This window comes from Loxodonta africana, chromosome 15 (genome assembly GCF_030014295.1).
Source record: "Loxodonta africana isolate mLoxAfr1 chromosome 15, mLoxAfr1.hap2, whole genome shotgun sequence".
Taxonomy (NCBI): domain Eukaryota; kingdom Metazoa; phylum Chordata; class Mammalia; order Proboscidea; family Elephantidae; genus Loxodonta; species Loxodonta africana.
The window spans coordinates 72,385,034-72,407,177 of NC_087356.1; the positions used below are offsets into that span (position 1 = coordinate 72,385,034).

General features: G+C 38.5%; 1 protein-coding gene across 1 annotated transcript; it reads right to left on the minus strand.

Annotated features, from left to right (window-relative positions):
- Positions 1-1,412: 1,412 nt before the first annotated feature.
- On the minus strand, positions 1,413-2,682 carry LOC100665542 (olfactory receptor 8D4-like). Its single transcript, XM_003418212.3, has one exon. It carries the CDS (start codon positions 2,346-2,348, stop codon positions 1,413-1,415), a length of 936 nt encoding a protein of 311 aa, XP_003418260.2. The 5' UTR covers positions 2,349-2,682.
- Between the last annotated feature and the right edge of the window lie 19,462 nt (positions 2,683-22,144).

Below are 22,144 nucleotides of genomic sequence, written 5' to 3' on the forward strand. Positions count from 1 at the left end.
TGACACAGTGGCTGCAACAATGAACTCAAGCTTAACAAGAATTGTAAGGATGGAGCAGGATAAGGCAGCTTTTAGTTCTGTTGTGCATAGGGTCGCTATGAGTCAGAACCGACTCGATGGCACCTAACAGCAACAACAATTATAGCTATACCATAAGTGGATGCCTTTAACAAACAGAAATTTATTTTCTCACAGTTTAGTCACCTAGTAGTCCAACTTCACAGCACTAGCTCTCAGGGAAGGCTTTCACTCACTGTCAGTTCTAGGGGAAGGTCCTTGTTTCTTCAGCTTCTATTTCCTGGTTCCTTAGAGATTTTCATGTGGCTTTACAACATTCTTCTCCTATCTCTACTTGCTAGTTTACTTGTTTAATGTCTTTTATTTCTCAAAAGAGACTGACTCAAGATACACCCTATACTAATCCTGTCCCATTAACATAACAAGACAATCTGTTCCCAAATAGGATTTTACCCACAGGCATAGAGGCTCAGATATACAAAATATATTTTTGGTTCACACAGTTCAATCCATAACACGTCTACCTGAAAAAAATTATATATAGATAAGCTTGTCTAAATATCATCTCCTCATCTTGATGTTCAAAGTCTTATCCTTTGGTCACAAGATACCAAATACTGGGAATATATTTGTTTATTGCCTTGCTCAATCTTCTTCATTTAGTTCTACTTCAATATACCATTGGCATTTAATGAGCCCTTTACAAGAAACAATAAGAAAAATTATTCCACATTTATTGTAAAATTGTTGTGGTGATTACCATCATACTCCTCCATATTACTTATACAAATTCCCATGAGAGACATGTGTTTTTAACTGAGATCAATAACAGTAAAGATTTGTTTCACCAAAAGAATTTGGCATTATTTATTTTCTGATATTACTAAGGTAGAACATGACTGTTTTTCTTTTTGATCTGGAGTTATGAAACTAGTGATAAAACCTGGTATTCAATCACAGTAATGACATTAAACTTTAAATTTGTTAAATTTGTCACTTCCCACTGTCATATTTGTTTTATTTTATAAATCTTAATTCACAGGCTCCTGGGTTGTACAAATGGTTTATGCTAAACTATTAACCAAATGGTTGGTGGTTCAAATCCATTCAGTATGGCCACAGAAGAAAGCCCTAGAGATCTGCTTCTGTAAGATTACAGCCACTGAAAACCCCATAGAGCACAGTTCTCCTCTGAAGCACACAGGGTCACCAGGAGTCACAACTGACTCAATAACAAAGGGTTACATGTACATACATACATACACGCACAGACAATTCACTTCAAATTACTTTTAAAGAGGTAAGCTCTAAACACATCTATACAAACACATGTTTATGAATATGAAAATAAGTATTATAAATGCATAAACAAATCCTAATAAGGATCGTGTTCATTATGAAGATAGTTTTCTTCTTAAGAGTTTTATCAGTGTATTATTCACTTCCTTGTTCCTCAGACTATATATCAGGGGGTTCAACATTGGAATCACAGTGGTATAAAACACCGAGGTCACTTTCTCCTGGGTGAGTGAACTGTTGGAAGCAGGCTTGAGATACATGGATATGGGGGACCCATAAAATATAAGAACAGCTGTCAGGTGGGAACTGCAGGTGCTAAAGGCTTTGGACCTGCCCTCTTTAGAGTGGATACAGAGGATGCTGGAGAGGATGAAAGCATAGGAAATGATGATTGACAGGCTGGTGGCCACTGTGTTAAATCCACCAATGATGAAAATCAAAAGCTCATCAATGTAAGTGCTGGAACAGGAGAGTTTAATAAGAGGGACAATGTCACAGAAATAATGGCTAATGATGTTTGAGTTGCAGAAGGACAACCTTAATATACAACCTGTATGAATCACAGCATCCATAAAACCTACTGAGAAGACAGCAGCCACCAGCAGAGAGCAGACCTGAGGGGACATGATGACGTTATAGAGGAGTGGGCTACAAATGGCAACATAGCGATCATAGGCCATTGTCACCAACATGTAGCATTCTGAAATGACAAAATACAGGAAAAAAAACAGCTGAGTCATGCATCCATTATAGGATATAGCTTTATCGCTGCGTAAAAACCCAGCCAGCATTTTGGGGGTAACGACAGAAGAATAGCAGACATCTATAAAAGACAAATTACTGAGGAAGTAGTACATGGGCGTGTGAAGTTGAGAATTCAACCCAATTATTGAGATCATACCAAGGTTTCCCACCACAGTAACCATGTAGACCCCTAAGAAGAGGCAAAAAAGGGGTAGCTGAAGCTCTGGTTGGTCAGTTAATCCTGAAAGAAGAAACTCAGCCACTGTGGAATAATTTCTCATGTCCATTCTTCTCTGAGAAATCTGTGGAAATGAGAGGAAAAGAATCAATTAAGTCAGGCATGCTCCTAGCTTTTCTCCAATTCCACACAACCCAGAATTTTATAGCTATAAAAACATAGAACCCAGGTTCCCTTGTTGCCTTGGCATAAAGACTGGGCTTCAATCTTTAGGGGGGAGGGGAGGATGTTAATAGGTGTTACAGGAAATAAGTAGCCCAGGTCATATGGGTCATATTCAGAAATGCTCAGTTACATAAACAAGTTTCTTAACTAAAAGGTATCTCAGAATCTTCTAGAGGATTACATAACATACAATATTTCTCCAGTTTAATTGATGTTGGAACCTCCCTTTTTCTGCAAGCCTATTGTAGCACTAGTGTGACTCAGAACATAATTTAGAAAACCATGTTTTTGTTTTGTGGTTTGTTCTGTTTTTTAATCTAACCATAAATTGATGTCTAGGTGGAAGCTTATTCTTCTTATACTTCTTCTGGAAAGCTGGATTATGGCAAAAGAGCAGACCTCTGAAAATTTATTCTGTCTTCTGAATCTCTGGTTGTCCTCTGGGCTAAGTCTGCCTCTTCCACCCAGGCCATTGAGTGCCCTTCAGAAAGAAGCTCTAGGCAGCCTACTACTACTGCCATAGCTTTTGACAATGCCAATGACCCAAATATATATGCTTCTAGTTGGTGGTCATCACACAGCACTCCCCGTTTTCCACCCACACCTCTTCTCAGGAGGAAGGCAAAGATGGTGCACAAACCAAGGTCTTATCTCTGAAATATCTGACCATTTTTTGTTTAGTTTTGGACTGCACATACATGCCTCTATAGACTCTCACATTTGACTAGAGATTGTGCAAAGCCCTGCTTAGAAATCTGGTATTTTCTCAACCTACCTAACCCAGGATCTATGTTTTCCTCTGGCTACTCAAGAAGCTGCTTGTTTCTCTTTGGTCCCAATCTATTACTGCCATCTTAGGCCCAGCACACTTCCTTTTGCCACTTGAGTTTCCAAAGATGCAGATGCCTTCTCCTGAAATTCCATGCCGCTCAGTTCAAAACAAAGGGTCTTCATAACAATGAACAGCTGTTCCCTTAGTAGCTTTTTAATTTCTACGGAATGCATGTCTTTCTTATCTTCTTTTCTTCTCCCATCCTGGGGGGTGAAGACAGGAGGCTCATTTGCATAGAAAGGACATCCAATTGCCTTTTCTGTATTACTGCAATACCATGGAGTTTTCCTTTTTCTTCATCCATCACCAATTAACATGCACAGATATAGCCTAGTCACAGAGATCACACAGACAGAATAACCAAAGAAATGTTCAAGGAGATTCATATATTCAATTTTTTTAACTTTAATCTCTCCTAGGTGTCACAGACACAGTGACAATTTTCATTACATACCTAATTCTCCCGCATTTCCCCCAATTCCTACTTGGCTGTCTTTCAAAGTAAACTCTCTTCCATACTGCCCATGTTACTTGTTTCACTCCAGGGTCCTGCATTCTTTTGGCCCCTATTCAAGCCAAGCCATTTCTGCATTTAGGTTTTTGCTACTCAAAGTGTGGTCCATGGACAAGGAGCATCAGCATTACCTGAGATCTAGTTAGGCCCTACCCCAAACCTATTGCATAAGGACCTGCATTTTAACAAGACCTCCACATGACTGCTGGGTCCATTAAAGTTTAAGAGTCACTACTTTGGGTTATTCCTTCCTAGAGCTGAAATTGTTTTCCTTCTTTCTTGCTTCCTTCTCTGAAACTCTCCTTTTTCTATGCACCAGACAACATTCATAATCGTGTAAAGCAATCTCGGAAAACATCTTCCTAAGAAAAGCCTTCTCAGATGTACAATTACATATTTCTTTATCTTACCGCCTGTATGTGAGCTCAGGAATTTCATTTCAGGGAAATGTACATGTCATGCAACTTACTACAATAAATCATATTTTGTTTTTTATACATAATTTTGCAGAAGATAATCAAAAGTGGTTGTAGCAGGAAGAAACATTATACATGCTGTTTCTTTATCCACATAAAAATGAACATTGGTAACCAGTATCTTCTCTATTTAACCATCTAATGGTAAGTTTCACTAAACTAGAGAGAAAATTTTAGTATGTTTTATGTCTGACATCTCAACTGATATTCTGTCTTTTCTTGGAGCCTTGTTTTGTGCCAATGCCTTCAGTGCAGCTTGTACTTCTTCCTTTAATACCATTGGTTCTTGATCATATGCTACCTCCTGAAACGGTTGAACATCGACCCCTTCTTTTTTATCCAGTAACTCCGTGTATTCCTTCCATCTTTTTTCAATGTTTCCCACATCGTTCAATATTTTGCCCATAAAATTCTTCAACATGGCAACTTGAGGCTTGAATTGTTTTTTCACTTCTTTTAGTTTGAGACATGCCAGTAGTGTTCTTCTCTTTTGGTTTCCTACCTCGAAGTCTGCACTTTTCATTGTAATGCTTTACTTGGACTTCCCGAGCCACCTATTTGGAATCTTCAGCTCAGCTCTTTTATTACATCATTTCTTCCATTCACTTTAGCTGCTCTACATTCAAAAGCAAGTTTCAGAGTCTCTTCTAAAATCCATTTTGGTCTTTTCTTTCTTTTATGTCTTATTAACGACCTTCTCTTCAGCTTCAACTTGAACTTGCATATGAGCAATTGACGATCTGTTTCATAGTCAGCCCCTATTCTGACTCATGATATTGAGCTTCCCCATCATCTCTTTCTACAGATGTAGTCAGTTTGATTCTTGCTTATTCGATTTGGTGATGTCCATGTGTATTGTCACCATATATGTTGTTGAAAAAGATATTTGCATTGAATAAGTCATTGGTCTTACAGAATTCTATCATGCGATCTCTGGTGGTATTTCTGTCACCAAGGCCATATTTTCCAACTACCAATCCTTCTTCTTTGTTTCTAACTTTCACATTCCAATCGTCAGTGATTATCTATGCATCCACATTGCATGTTTGATCAATATCAAACTGCATAAGTGGAGAAAAATCTTCGGTTTCCTCATCCCTGGCATTAGTGGTTGGTGTGTAATTTGAATAATACTTGCATTAACTGATATTCCTTGTAGGTGTATGGATATTGTACTATCACTGATGGTGTACTTCAGGATAGATGTTGCAACAGTTGCAATGCTGGAGGTGCTCACTTACCTATGCCAAGAAATTTGGATGCCAGCCACCTGGCCAACTGACTGGAAAAAAATCCATATTTGTGTCTGTTCCAAAGAAAAGTGATCTAACAGAAAGCAGAAATTATCAAACAATATCATTACTATCACACACAAGTAAAATTTTGCTGAAGATCATTCAAAAGTAGTTGTAGCAGTACATTGACAGGGAACTTCCAGAAATTCAATCTGGATTCATAAGTGGACATGGAATGAGAGATATCATTGCTAATGTCAGATGGATCTTGGCTGAAAGCAGAGAATACCAGAAAGATGTTTACTTATATTTTATTGACTATGTAAAAGCATTTTACTGTGTGGATCATAACAAATTATGGATAAAGTTGCGAAGAATGGGAGTTCCAGAACATTTACTTGTGCTCATGCCAAAACGGTATATAAACTAAGAGGCAGTCATTCAAAGAGAATGAAGGGATATTGTGTGGTTTAAAATCAGGAAAGGTGTGTGTCAGAGTTGTATCCTTTCACCATGCTTATTCAATCTGCATCCTAAGCAAATTAGTTCAAGAATCTGGGCTATATGAAGAAGAACAAGGCATCAGGATTGGAGGAAGACTCATTAATGACCTGCGATATGGAGATGACACAACCTTCCTTGCTAAAAGTAAAGAGGACGTGAAGCACTTACTGATGAAGATCAAAGACTACAACCTTCAGTATGAATTACACTTCAACATAAAGAAAACAAAAATCCTCACAACTGGACCACTAAGGAACATCATGATGAATGGAGAAAATATTGAAGTAGTCAAGGGTTTCATTTTACTTAGATTAGGGTCATTATGAGTCATGCCCAACTTGACAGCACATAACAACAACATGTGTGACAACCCTCCCAAATAATCTACCACACTGACTCAGGCATGACTCAGGTCTCGAGTGTTTTTAAGCAACTCAAAAGTACAAAAAGGTGTTTTTAAACATTTCAAAGTTCCATACAGTATTATAAAAACATGGCTAGTGAAAATGTCTTACAGAAGTAGAGTTTAGATCAGTACTGCCCACTAGAAATATAACACAGTCACATGTATAATTTAAAACGTTCTGGAAACTCATTTAAAACATGTGAAATCAATTTTAACAATATAACTTATTTAGCCCAATATATTCAAAGTATCCTTATTTCAACATGAAATGGCTATAAAAAGAATCATAATGAGATATTTTACTTTTTTTGTACATATCTTTGAAATCCAGAATGTATTTTATACATACAGCACATCTCAAATCATACTAGCCATCTTTCAAATGCTCACTAGCAACTTATGGCTGGTGGCCGCTGTACTGTACAACACAGGTCTAGAATATACATATTTTTTTTTCCTAATCTGACTTGATTGTCGAGTTTCAATTGTCCCTTTCTAAATAAGGAAAACATTAGCACAATGTGACATAAAGGGCACTGGACCATGAGTCATAAGACTTAGTTTCAACCTCAGCTCTAACCCTTAGAGTGCAACATTTGACTCATCATAAAGTTTCTCTAAAAAACTTCAAATGATTGTTGTGTAAGTTAAGCATGACAATAAAAGTGAATTTTCTTTTTGCACTATAAAGGTCTACATAAACATATTTGTAGTGTTCTAAGTCCTATTTTAAAAGTTACTGGTTATGAATTCAGAGATCAGTCATTGGAGTACTCAGGTAGTGTGAGTGGTCAACGCACGCCGGAATCTAAGATGTCCTCATCCTCACTACTTCTTTCTGTGACTCAGCAGCTCTGCCAACATGCAGACACTTTAGAGCTCATGTGTATAATCAAGAGTTGATTTGAGAACATGTTTTGATAACCACACAATATAAACATCGTCACTCTGAAACTCACCTTCCTCTCTCCTGAAGACTCTAGATGAATATCTCTTTTTTCTCCTTGCCTGTCACTTTAGGAGTAAAGATAGATTAATTATCCCCTTTTCTTTACCTGTCTGGACAACGGCAGCCAACAAGAGGCAGGTTCAAATAAATCTGTGGCTTCTATTCTCAGTTCAAGTATTTTAATAGATCTGGAAATATAAGGACCAGTAGTCCCCATGGGTTTCTCATCTCCTGAGGTTCAGCAGCCAGTTTATTTGTAAAGAGCCATCCCCAAGCTGGCTGGTCATATTCTTTCGGTTTTAAGAAAATCTGGTAATGTAGTGTGATCATGATTACAGAGCAATTCACTTAGTATAGCTCAAAATTAGATATATTTAGAAAGCAGTGTTAAAGGTTGGGAATGGGTGAGGCAAAGCATATCATTTTCACAGTGTGTATTTTAAAATATAGAGGTAGAGTTCAATTATATATTTTTAAGTGATAAATGATGGAACTATTTTATTAATTTACTAAATATATGTCTTAGTCTTCCATCTTCATAATTTAGTGTTTCAAGTCCTCTTCACTTTCAGTAAGCAAGTTTCTGTCATCTGCATATTGCAGGTTGTGAAATAGACTTTCTCAAATCCTGATGCCCAGTTCTTCTTCCTATAGTCTAACTTCTCGGATTATTTGCTCAGCATACGAGTTGAATTAAGTATGATGAAAGGATACAACCCTGACTGACACCCACCTTTCCTGATTTTAAACTACATACCATTCCCTTGGAAACCCTGGTGCTGTAGTGGTTAGTAGCTTGGCTGTTAACCAAAAGGTTGGCAGTTTGAGTCCACCAGCACCCCACAGGGTTCTGTGGAGCAGTTCTACTCTGTCTTATAGGGTCGCTATAGGTTGAAATTAATTCAGTGGCAATAGGCACTATAGATTAGGCATGCAAAAAGAGGATTCAAATTAGTCCTTTTGGGACCTTGCAATCTAGTGGGGAAGATGTATTGCCCAACAAGTGTCTTGTACTGACAAAGCGTTGAATGAATAAAGTATCATAGACAGTGCTCTGTGTAATAAGCGGTAGGAACTGTTTGGCTCAGAGAAGGAACAGATCTCTACAGGGAAAAAGACAATCGTTGTGGAAGGGTAGATTTTAAACTGTGCCCTAAAAGTGGGGAGGATTCACTTAAGCTGAGGGGAATACAAGGGATATTTAAGATGTAGACAAGGGCATAAGCTAAGGAACTAAAAGCAGGAAATATACGGCATATATGCAGGACTTTGAGAATGGCGGAAGTATTTCTTTAGTAAAGGCAGTGGATTCCATTTTTCTAGTTTCTAATGATTATGGAAGCAAAATGCATCAGAGCTGACCAAGTCTCACCCTCCAGACCCTAGTGGTGACTGTCCAGGATATCTGGTATGAGACTTTAGGGGCACCCTTAAAACAACATGGGCATCTCAAACCTCCCACTTTTCAGGGGCAAACAAGTGGATTCGGGTCTGGTTTTGGGGAAAATTGTAATGTTATTTCAGATAATTTCAGAATCTATTATTATTAATGTCTATTATTCTAAGGGTTCTGGATTTCTAGAGGTGCAACACAGGTGAATAAAACATGATTCTTATGCTAAAACATTTTAGTTTCTGGGGTAAAAGCATTTTTGGCATCCCTCATAGTCCCATAGTTCTTTGTTCACACTTCCTGTCTTCCCTTTGTGCTGAACTCCACCTTAGCACTTCTATCCCATATGCATATGTGGTGATCTTTTCTGTTATTTGGGAGCTTTTCGAAGAAAGGGACCATTTCCCATCCATCATTGGGTCCCTGGGGCCTGGGACAATGCTTGTCATGTAGATGAATTCATCCCTTTCAGTACCTCTCAGGCATCCAGTTCAATCAGAACACTTTTTTCCCTCTTGTCTAGAAAATCAAGATCTTAAACAGATGAAACTAGGCTAACTTATAGGGGTGGATTTTCATTTACTAGAAAATCACAAAAAGGAATCAATATTGAACCAAAAGAAATCAGTCATGAACGGTGAGATTTATGGTATTAGAAAAATAAATGTTTATGACTCAATCTTCTTGCTTATTTAAAAAAAAAAAAGTCATTGCCATTGAGTGGATTTTGACTTAGAGTGACCCTATAGTGTATATAATCATCTACACTACTTACCCCCTACGTGTCTGTCAGTTTGTCGTACTGTGGGGGCTTGTGTGTTGCTGTGATGCTGGAAGCTATGCCACCGGTATTCAGATACCAGAGGGGTCACCCATCGGGGACAGCTTTCAGCTGAGCTTCCAGGCTAAGACAGACTAGGAAGAAGGACACGGCAGTCTACTTCTGGAAAGCATTAGCCAGTGAAAACCTTATGAATAGCAGTGGAACATTGTCTGATATAGTGCTAGAAGATGAGCCCCCCAGGTTGGAAGGCACTCAAAAGATGACTGGGGAAGAGCTGCCTCCTCAAAGTAGAGTCGACCTTAATGACATGGATGGAGTATAGCTTCTGGAACCTTCATTTGCTGATGTGGCACAACTCAAAATGAGAAGAAACAGCTGCAAACATCCATTAATAATCGGAACCTAGAATGTACAAAGTATGAATCTCGGAAAATGGGAAATCATCAAAAATGAAATGGAAAGCATAAACATCAATATCCTAGGCATTAGTGAGCTGAAATGGACTGGTATTGGCCATTTTGAATCAGAAAATCATATAGTCTACTATGTTGGGAAAGACAACTCAAAGAGGAATGGTGTTGCATTTGTCTTCAAAAAAGAACATTTCAAGATCTATCCCAAAGCACAACACTGTCCTTGATAGGACGATATTCATATGCCTACAAGTAAGACCAGTTAATATGACTATTATTCAAATTTTAGCACGAACCACTAGGACCAAATATGAAGAAATAGAAGATTTTTATCAGCTACTGCAGTCTGAAATTGATTGAACATGCAATCGAGATGGATTGATAATTTCTGGTGATTGGAATGTGAAAGTTGGAAACAAAGAAGGATCAGAAGTTGGAAAATATGGCCTTGGTGATAGAAACAATGCCAGAGATTGAATGATAGAATTTTGCAAGACCAACGACTTCTTCATTGCAAATACCTTCTTTCACCAACATAAACAGCGATTATACACATGGACCTTGCCAGATGGAACACACAGAAATCAAATTGACTACATCTGTGGAAAGAGACGATGGAAAAGGTCAATATCATCAGTCAGAACAAGGCCAGGGGCTGACTGTGGAACAGACCATCAATTGCCCATATGCAAGTTCAAGCTGAAACTGAAGAAAATCAGAGCAAGTCCATGAGAGCCAAAATATGACCTTGAGTATATCCCACCTGAATTTACAGACCATCTGAAGAATAGATTTGACACATTGAACACTAGGACGGTAGACCAGACAAGTTGTGGCATGACATCAAGGACATCATCCATGAACAAAGCAAGAAGTCACTGAAAAGACAGGAAAGAAAGAAAAGACCAAGACGGATGTCAGAGAAGACTCTGAAACTTGCTCTTGAGCGTCGAGCAGCTAAAGCAAAAGGGAGAATTGATGAAGTAAAAGAACTGAACAGAAGATTTCAAAGGGCCTCTCGAGAAGAAAAAGTAAAGTATTATAATGACATGTGCAAAGAGCTGGAGATGGAAAACCAAAAAGGAAGAACACACTCAGCGTTTCTCAAGCTAAAAGAACTAAAGAAAAAATTCAAGCCTCAAGTTGCAATAGTAAAGGATTCCATGGGGAAAATATTAAACGACACAGGAAGCATCAAAAGAAAAAAAAAAGATGGAAGGAACACACAGAGTCATTATACCAAAAAGAATTAGTCGATATTCAAACATTTCAAGAAGTGGCATATGATCAGGAACCGATGGTACTGAAGGAAGAAGTCCAAGTTGCTCTGAAGGCATTGGCGAAAAACAAGGCTCCAGGAATTGATGGACTATCAATTGAGATGTTTCAACAAACACAGGCAGTGCTGGAGATGCTCACTTTTCTATGCCAAGAAATATGGAAGACAGCTTCCTGGCCAACTGACTGGAAGAGATCCATATTTATGCCTATTCCCAAGAAAGGTGATCCAACCGAATGTGGAAATTATAGAACAATATCATTAATATCACACTCAAGCAAAATTTTGCTGAAGATCATACAAAAACGGCTGCAGCAGGATATCGACAGGGAACTGCCAGAAATTCAGGGCAGGTTCAGAAGAGGACATGGAACCAGGGATATCATTGCTGATGTCAGATGGATCCTGGCTGAAAGCAGAGAATCCCAGAAGGATGTTTACCTGTGTTTTATTGACTATGCAAAGGCATTCAGTGGTGTGGATCATAACAAACTATGAATAACACTGTGAAGAATGGGAATTCCAGAACACTTAATTGTGCTCATGAGGAACATTTACCTAGATCAAGAGGCAGTTGTTCGGACAGAATGAGGGGATACTGATTGGTTTAAAGTCAGGAAAGGTGTGGGTCAGGGTTGTATTCTTTCACCATACCTCTTTAATCTGCATGCTGAACAAATAATATGAGAAGCTGGACTATCTGAAGAAGAACGGGGCATCAGGATTGGAGGAGAAATTATTAACAACCTGCGTTATGCAGATGACACAACCTTGCTTGCTGAAAGTGAAGAGGGCTTGAAGCACTTACTCATGAAGATTGAAGACGACAGCCTTCAGTATGGATTACACCTCAACATAAAGAAAACAAAAGTCCTCACAACTGGACCAGTGAGCAACATCATGATAAACAGAGAAAAGATTGAAGTTGTCAAGGATTTCATTTTACTTGGATGCACACTCAAGAGCCATGGAAGCAGCAGTTATGAAATCAAAAGACACACTGCATTGGGTAAATCTGCTGCAAAGGACCTCTTCAAAGTGTTGAAGAGCAAAGATGTCACCCTGAAGACGAAGGTGTGCCTGACCCAAGCCATGATATTTTCAGTCATATCATGTGCATGTGAAAGCTGGACAATGAGTAAGGAAGACCGAAGAAGAGTCGACGCCTTTGAGTTGTGGTGTTGGCGAAGAATATTGAATATAATATGGACTGCCAAAAGAATGAACAAATCTGCCATGGAAGAAGTGTGGCCAGAATGCTCCTTACAGGCAAGATTGGCGAGACTGTGTCTTACATACTTTGGACATGTTGTCAGGAAGAATCAGTCCCTGGAGAAGGACATCATGCTTGGCAGAGTACAGGGTCAGCAGAAAAGAGGAAGACCCTCAACAAGGTGGATTGACACAGTGACTACAACAATGAGCTCAAGCATAACAACGATTGTAAGGATGATGCAGGACCGGGCAGTGTTTCATTCTGTTGTGTATAGGGTCGCTATGAGTCGGAACTGATTCGAAGGCACCTAACAACAACAGCAACACTACTTACACTTGTCCTACTGAGGTTATCACATTCAGGTCTGATGGAGTCAAGTATCGGAAACACAAAAATTCAACTACAGTCAACATAACATTGCCAGCCTATGAATTACACATAATGTGAATAATGTTTAGTAAAATAAATCTCACACCAGCCTATTTTGTTCGTAAATAGATACATAGATTAGATAGATAGATGATACATAGATAGATAGACAAATGATAGATTATAGAAAGATAGACAAACAGACACAGACAGAGACAGACAGATAGATAGACGATAGATAATGATACGTACATAGATAGCTATAGATAGACAGACAGATTCAAAATCAATAGCAAACCAGTTGCCATCGAGTCAATTCTGATTCATGGTGATTCCATGTGTTTCAGAATAGAACTATGCTTCATATGGTTTTCAATGTCTATGATCTCTCAGAAGTACATAATCAGGCCTTTCTTCCAAGGTGCCTCTGGTTACTTGCCAAGTACTTAACCATTTTCACCACCAAGAAACTCCCCAGGAGAGAGAGAGAGAGAGAAGTATAGCTATATGGACATATAGACATACAGATATATAAATATATATCATTGCCTCATCTTACCATTTATTTTTCTTTTTTATTGTGCTTTAAGTGAAAGTTTACAGCTCAAGTTAGTTTCTCATACAAAAATAGTTCTACACATTGTTATGGGACCCTAGTTTATCTCTCTATAATGTGACAGCACACTCCTCCTTTCCACCCCGGATTTCCCTCTCCATTCAACCAGCTCTTGTTCCTTTTTGCCTTCTCCTCTCACCTCTGGACAGGAGCTGTCAATTTATTCTCATGTATCTACTTGAACTCTTCCCGAATATCATTTTGTGTACAGGCCAGTTTAACCTTTGTCTGAAGAGTTGGCTTTGGGAAGGACTTTAATTCCGGATTAGCAGACAGTCTGGGAGACATGTCTTCTGGGGTTCTTCCACTCTCAGTCAGACCTTTAAGTCTGATCTTTTATGTGAATTTGATTTCTGTACGTCACTTTTCTCCTGCTCTGTCAGGGACTCTCCGTTATGTTCCCTATCAGGGCGGTCATTGGTGGTAGACAGGCACCGTCTAGTTCTTCTGGTCTCAGGATGAAGGAGTCCCTGGTTTATGTATCACTTTCTGTCTCCTGGACTCATATTTTCCTTATGTCTTCTTCTTTCTGCTTTGCTCCAGGTGGGTTGGGACAAATTGATCCACCTTACACGGCTGCTTGCTAGCTTTTAAGATCTCAGATGCCACCCACAAGCGGTACACAGAACATTTTCTTAATAAACATTGTTATGCCAATTGACCTGGATGTCCCCTGAAACCATGGTCCCCTCACCCCCACCCCTGCTACTCTGTCCCTCTAAGTGTTTGATTATATTCAGGAAACTTCTTAGCTTTTGGTTTAGTCCAGTTGTGCTGACTTCCCCTGTAGTGTGTTGTCTTTCCCTTCACCTAAGATAATTCTTGTCTACTATCTGGTTGAAAACCCTGGTAGCATAGTGGTTAAGAGCTATGGCTGCTAACCAAAAGGTCAGTGGTTCAAATCCACCAGGAGCTCCTTGGAAACCGTATGGGGCAGTTCTACTCTTTCCTATAGGGTCACTATGAGTCAGAATTGACTCAACAACAATGGGTTTTGGCTTTTTTTTACTATTTGGTTAGAGAATACCCCTCTTCTTTCCTCCACACACTCATAACCGTGAAAGAGTGCTTTCTTCTGTGTTTAAACTTTTTCTTGAGTTCTTATAATAGTGGTCTCATACAATATTTATTCTTTCACAAATGAATAATTTCACTCAGTATAATGCCTTCCAAAGTCATCCATGTTATGAGAAGTTTTTTGGATTCATCGTTGTTCTTTATCCTCAAGTAGTATTCCATTGTGTGAATATACCATAATTTGTTTAACCATTCATCTCTTGATGGGCACCTATGCTGTTTCCAACTTTTTGCTATTGTGAACAGTGCTGCAATGAACATTGGGGTGCATATACCTATTTGTGTGACAGCTCTTATTTCTCTAGGATATATTCCAAGGAGCGAGATGGCTGGATCATATGATATTTCTATTTCTAAATTTTTAAGGAAGCACCAAATCGATTTTCAAAGCAGTTGTTCCATTTTACATTCCCACCAGCAGTGTATAAGTGTTCCAGTCTCTCCACAGCCTCTCCAACATTTATTTTAGGTTTTTTGGATGAATGCTAGCCTTCTTCGGGGAAGGTCGTATCTCATTATAGTTTTGATTTGCATTTTTCTAATGGCTAATGAGCATTTCCTCATGTATTTGTTAGCCACCTGAATATTTTCTTTAATGAAGTGCCTGTTCATATCCTTTGCCCATTATTTAATTGGGTTATTTGTTTTTTGTTTTTTTTAAATTTTTATTGAGCTTTCAGTGAACGTTTACAAATCAAGTCAGTCTGTCACATATAAGCTTATATACACCTTACTCCATACTCCCACTTAATCTCCCTCTAATGAGTCAGCCCTTCCAGTCTCTCCTTTTGTCACAATTTTGCCAGTTTCTAATCCTCTCTAACCTCCTATCTCCCCTCCAGACAGGAGACGCCAACACAGTCTCAAGTGTCCACCTGATACAAGTAGCTCACTCTTCATCAACATCTCTCTCCAACCCATTGTCCAGTCCCTTCCATGTCTGATGAGTTGTCTTCGGGAATGGATCCTGTCCTGGGCCAACAGAAGGTTTGGGGACCATGACCGCCGGGATTCTTCTAGTCTCAGTCAGACCATTAAGTCTGGTCTTTTTATGAGAATTTGGGGTCTGCATCCCACTGATCTCCTGCTCCCTCACGGGTTCTTTGTTGTGCTCCCTGTCAGGGCAGTCATCGATTGTGGCCGGGTACCAACTGGTCTCGGGATGATGTAGGTCTCTGGTTCATGTGGCCCTTTCTGTCTCTTGGGCTTTTAGTTGTTGTGTGACCTTGGTGTTCTTCATTCTCCTTTGCTCCAGGTGGGTTGAGACCAATTGATGCATCTTAGATGGCCGCTTGTTAGCATTTAAGACCCCAGACGCCACATTTCAAAGTGGGATGCAGAATGTTTTCATAATAGAATTATTTTGCCAATTGACTTAGAAGTCCCCTTAAACCATAGTTCCCAAACCTCCGCCCTTGCTCTGCTGACCTTTGAAGCATTCATTTTATCCCGGAAACTTCTTTGCTTTTGGTCCAGTCCAATTGAGTTGACCTTCCATGTATTGAGTGTTGTCCTTCCCTTCACCTAAAGCAGTTCTTATCTACTAATTAATCAGTAGAAAACCCTCTCTCACCCTCCCTCCCCCTCCTCGTAACCACAAAAGCATGTGTTCTTCTCAGTTTATACTATTTCTCAAGATCTTATAATAGTGGTCTTATACAATATTTGTCCTTTTGCCTCTGACTAATTTCACTCAGCATAATGCCTTCCAGGTTGCTCCATGTTACGAAATGTTTCACAGATTCATCACTGTTCTTTATCATTGCGTAGTATTCCATTGTGTGAATATACCACAATTTATTTACCCATTCATCCGTTGATGAACACCTTGGTTGCTTCCAGGTTTTTGCTACTGTAAACAGAGCTGCAATAAACATGGGTGTGCATATGTTTGTGTGAAGGCTCTTGTTTCTCTAGGGTATATTCCGAGGAGTGGGATTTCTGGGTTGTATGGTAGTTCTATTTCTAACTGTTTAAGATAATGCCAGATAGATTTCCAAAGTGGTTGTACCATTTTACATTCCCACCAGCAGTGTATAAAAGTTCCGATCTCTCCGCAGCCTCTCCAACATTTATTCTTTTGTGTTTTTTGGATTAATGCCAGCCTTGTTGGAGTGAGATGGAATCTCATCGTAGTTTTAATTTGCATTTCTCTAATGGCCAATGCTCGAGAGCATTTTCTCATGTATCTGTTAGCTGCCTGAATATCTTCTTTAGTGAAGTGTGTGTTCATATCCTTTGCCCACTTCTTGATTGGGTTGTTTCTTTTTGTGGTTGAGTTTTGACAGAATCATATAGATTTTAGAGATCACGAGCTGGTCGGAGACATCATAGCTGAAAATTCTTTCCCAGTCTGTAGGTGGTCTTTTTACTCTTTTGGTGAAGTCTTTAGATGAGCATAGGTGTTTGATTTTTAGGAGCTCCCAGTTATCGGGTTTCTCTTAGTCATTTTTGGTAATGTTTTGTATTCTGTTTCTGCCTTGTATTAGGGCTCCTAATGTTGTCCCTATTTTTTCTTCCATGATCTTTATCGTTTTAGTCTTTATGTTTAGGTCTTTGATCCACTTGGAGTTAGTTTTTGTGCGTGGTGTGAGGTATGGGTCCTGTTTCATTTTTTTGCAAATGGATATCCAGTTATGCCAGCACCATTTGTTAAAAAGACTATCTTTTCCCCAATTAACTGACACTGGGCCTTTGTCAAATATCGGCTGCCCATATATGGATGGATTTATATCTGGATTCTCAATTCTGTTCCACTGGTCTATGTGCCTGTTGTTGTACCAGTACCAGGCTGTTTTGACTACTGTGGCTGTATAATAGGTTCTGAAATCAGGTAGAGTAAGGCCTCCCACTTTCTTCTTTTTCAGTAATGCTTTGCTTATCCGAGGCTTCTTTCCCTTCCATATGAAGTTGGTGATTTGTTTCTCTAACACCTTAAAAAATGACATTGGAATTTGGATCAGAAGTGCATTGTATGTATAGATGGCTTTTGGTAGAATAGACATTTTTACTATGTTAAGTCTTCCTATCCACGAGCAAGGTATGTTTTTCCACTTAAGTATGTCCTTTTTAACTTCTTGTAGTAGAGCTTTGTAGTTTTCTTTGTATAGGTCTTTTACATCCTTAGTAAGATTTGTTCCTAAGTATTTTATCTTCTTGGGGGCTACTGTGAATGGTATTGATTTGGTTATTTCCTTTTCGATGTTCTTTTTGTTGATGTAGAGGAATCCAAGTGATTTTTGTATGTTTGTCTTATAACCTGAGACTCTGCCAAACTCTTCTATTAGTTTCAGTAGTTTTCTGGAGGATTCCTTAGGGTTTTCTGTGTATGAGATCATGTCATCTGCAAATAGAAATAATTTTACTTCCTCCTTGCCAATCCGGATGCCCTTTATTTCTTTGTCTAGCCTAATTGCTCTGGCTAGGACTTCTAGCAGGATGTTGAATAAGAGCGGTGATAAAGGGCATCCTTGTCTGGTTCCCGTTCTCATGGGAAATGCTTTCAGGTTCTCTCCATTTAAAGTGATGTTGGCTGTTGGCTTTGCATAGATGCCCTTTATTATGTTGAGGAATTTTCCTTCAATTCCTATTTTGGTGAGACTTTTTATCATAAAAGGGTGTTGGACTTTGTCAAATGCATTTTCTGCGTCAATTGATAAGATCATGTGGTTTTTGTCTTTTGTTTTATTTATGTGGTGGATTACATTAATGGTTTTTGTAATATTAAACCAGCCTTGCATACCAGGTATAAATCCCAGTTGGTCGTGGTGAATTATTTTTTTGATATGTTGTTGAATTCTATTGGCTAGAATTTTGTTGAGGATTTTTGCCTCTATGTTCATGAGGGATATAGGTCTGTAATTTTCTTTTTTTATAATGTCTTTACCTGGTTTTGGTATCAGGGAGATGGTGGCTTCATAGAATGAGTTGGGTAGTATTCCGTCATTTTCTATGCTTGAAATACCTTTAGTAGTAGTGGTGTTAACTCTTCTCTGAAAGTTTGGTAGAACTCTGCAGTGAAGCCGTCCAGGCCAGGGTTTTTTTTTTTTCTTCGGAGTTTTTTGATTACCATTTCAATCTTTTTTTTTTGTTATGGGTCTATTTAGTTGTTCTACTTCTGAATGTGTTAGTTTAGGTAGGTAGTGTTTTTCCAGGAATTCATTCATTTCTTCTAGGTTTGCAAATTTGTTAGAGTATAATTTTTCATAATAATCTGATATGATTCTTTTAATTTCAGTTGGGTCTGTTGTGATGTGGCCCTTCTCGTTTCTTATTCAGGTTATTTGTTTCCTTTCCTGTATTTCTTTAGTCAGTCTAGCCAATGGTTTATCAATTTTGTTAGTTTTTTCAAAGAACCAGCTTTTGGCTTTGTTAATTCTTTCAATTGTTTTTCTGTTCTCTAATTCATTTAGTTCAGCTCTAATTTTTATTATTTGTTTTTTTTCTGGTGCTTGATGGATTCTTTTGTTGCTCACTTTCTATTTGTTCAAGTTGTCGGGACAGTTCTCTGATTTTGGCTCTTTCTTCTTTTTGTATGTGTGCAGTTATCGATATAAATTGGCTTCTGAGCACTGCTTTTGCTGTGTCCCAGAGGTTTTGATAGGAAGTATTTTCATTCTCGTTGCATTCTATGAATTTCCTTATTCCCTCCTTGATGTCTTCTATAACCCAGTCTTTTTTTCATGAGGGTATTGTTCAGTTTCTAAGTATTTGATTTCTTTTCCCTAGTTTTTCTGTTATTGATTTCTACTTTTATTGCCTTGTGGTCTGAGAAGATGCTTTGTAATATTTCGATGTTTTGGATTCTGTAAAGGTTTGTTTTATGACCTAATACGTGGTCTATTCTAGAGAATGTTCCATGTGCGCTAGAAAAAAAAGTATACTTTGCAGCATTTGGGTGGAGAGTTCTGTATAAGTCAATGAGGTCAAGTTGATTGATTGTTGTAATTAGGTCTTCCGTGTCTCTATTGAGCTTCTTACTGGATGTCCTGTCCTTCTCCGAAAGTGGTATGTTGAAGTCTCCTACTAGAATTGTGGAGGTGTCTATCTCACTTTTCAGTTCTGTTAAAATTTGATTTATGTATCTTGCAGCCCTGTCATTGGGTGCATAAATATTTAATATGGTTATGTCTTCCTGGTCAATTGTCCCTTTTATCATTACGTAGTGTCCTTCTTTATCCTTTGTGGCGGATTTAAGTTTAAAGTCTATTTTGTCAGAAATTAGTATTGCTACTCCTCTTCTTTTTTGCTTATTGTTTGCTTGATTTTTTTTCCATCCTTTGAGTTTTAGTTTGTTTGTGTCTCTAAGTCTAAGGTGTGTCTCTTGTAGGCAGCATATAGACGGATCGTGTTTCTTTATCCAGTCTGAGACTCTCTGTCTTTACTGGTGCATTTAGTCCATTTACATTCAGCATAATTATAGATAAATAAGTGTTTAGTGTTGTCATTTTGATGCCTTTTTATGTGTGTTTTTGACAATTTCATTTTTCCACTTACTTTTTGTGCTGAGATGTTTTTCTTAGTAAATTGTGAGATCCTCATTTTCATAGTGTTTGACTTTATGTTTGTTGAGTCTATACGTTTTTCTTGGCTTTTGTCTTGAGTTATGGAGTTGTTATACCTCTTTGTGGTTACCTTAATATTTACCCCTATTTTTCTAAGTAAAAATCTAACTTGTATTATTTTTCTTTTTTATTGTGCTTTAAGTGAAAGTTTACAGCTCAAGTTAGTTTCTCATACAAAAATAGTTCTACACATTGTTATGGGACCCTAGTTTATCTCTCTATAATGTGACAGCACACTCCTCCTTTCCACCCCGGATTTCCCTCTCCATTCAATCAGCTCTTGTTCCTTTCTGCCTTCTCCTCTCACCTCTGGACAGGAGCTGTCAATTTATTCTCCTGTATCTACTTGAACTCTTCCCGAATATCATTTTGTGTATACAAGCCAGTTTAATCTTTGTCTGAAGAGTTGGCTTTGGGAAGGGTTTTAATTCCAGATTAGCAGACAGTCTGGGAGACATGTCTTCCGGGGTTTTTCCAGTCTCAGTCAGACCTGAAAGTCTGATCTTTTATGTGAATTTGACTTCTGTACCTCACTTTTCTCCTGCTCTGTCAGGGACTCTCTCTTGTGTTCCCTATCAGGGCGGTCATTGGTGGTAGACAGGCACCCTCTAGTTCTTCTGGTCTCAGGATGAAGGAGTCTCTGGTTTTTGTATCCCTTTCTGTCTTCTGGGCTCATATTTTCCTTATGTCTTTGGTGTTCTTCTTTCTGCTTTGCTCCAGGTGGGTTGGGACAAATTGATCCATCTTAGATGGCTGCTTGCTAGCTTTGAAGATCTCAGATGCCACCCACAAGTTGTACACAGAACATTTTCTTAATAAAAATTGTTATGCCAATTGACCTGGATGTCCCCTGAAACCATGGTCCCCTCACCCCCACCCCTGCTACTCTGTCCCTCTAAGTGTTTGGTTATATTCAGGAAACTTCTTAGCTTTTGGTTTAGTCCAGTTGTGCTGACTTCCCCTGTAGTGTGTATTTTCTTTCCCTTCACCTAAGACAATTCTTGTCTACTATCTGGTTGGAAACCCTGGTAGTATAGTGGTTAAGAGCTATGGCTGTTAACCAAAAGGTCAGTGGTTCAAATCCACCAGGAGCTCCTTGGAAACCGTATGGGGCAGTTCTACTCTTTCCTATATGGTCACTATGAGTCGGAATTGGCTCGACGGCAATGGGTTTAGGCTTTTTTTACTATTTGGTTAGAGAATACCCCTCTCCTTTCCTCCACACACTCATAACCATGAAATAGTGCTTTCTTCTGTGTTGAAACATTTTTTTGAGTTTTTATAATAGTGGTCTCATACGATATTTATCCTTTCACAAAAGAATAATTTCACTCAGAATAATGCCTTCCAGATTCATCCATGTTTATGAGAAGTTTTTTGGATTCATCATCGTTCTTTATCCTTGAGTAGTATTCTATTGTGTGAATATACCATAATTTGTTTATCCATTCATCTCTTGATGGGCACTTATGTTGTTTCCAACTTTTTGCTATTGTGAACAGTGCTGCAAGGAGCATTGGGGTGCATATATCTATTTGTGTGACAGCTCTTATTTCTCTAGGATATGATCTAAGGAGTGAGATGGCTGGATCGTATGATACTTCTATTTCTAAATTGTTAAGGAAGCACCAAATTGATTTTCAAAGAGGTTGTACCATTTTACATTCAGACCAGCAGTGTATAATTGTTCCAGTCTCTCCACAGCCTCTCCAACATTTATGTTTTTTGGATGAATGGTAGCCTTCTTGGGGGGAGGTTGTATCTCATTATAGTTTTGATTTGCATTTTTCTAATGGGTAATGATCGTGAGCATTTCCTCATGTATTTGTTAGCCACCTGAATATTTTCTTTAATGAAGTGCCTGTTCATATCCTTTGCCCTTTTCTTAACTGGGTTATTTGTTTTTTTGTTGTTGAGGTTTTGCAGTGTCTTGTAAATTTTAGAGATTAGACCCTGGTCAGACATGTAGTAGTCAAAAATTTTTTCCCAGACTATAGGTTGTTTTTTAATCTTTTGATGAAGTCTTTGGATGAGCATAAGTTTTTGATTTTTA

Excerpts from the sequence above, each read along its gene's own strand:
- LOC100665542 (XM_003418212.3), bottom strand. The coding sequence starts at position 2,348 with ATGGACATGAGAAATTATTCCACAGTGGCTGAGTTTCTTCTTTCAGGA.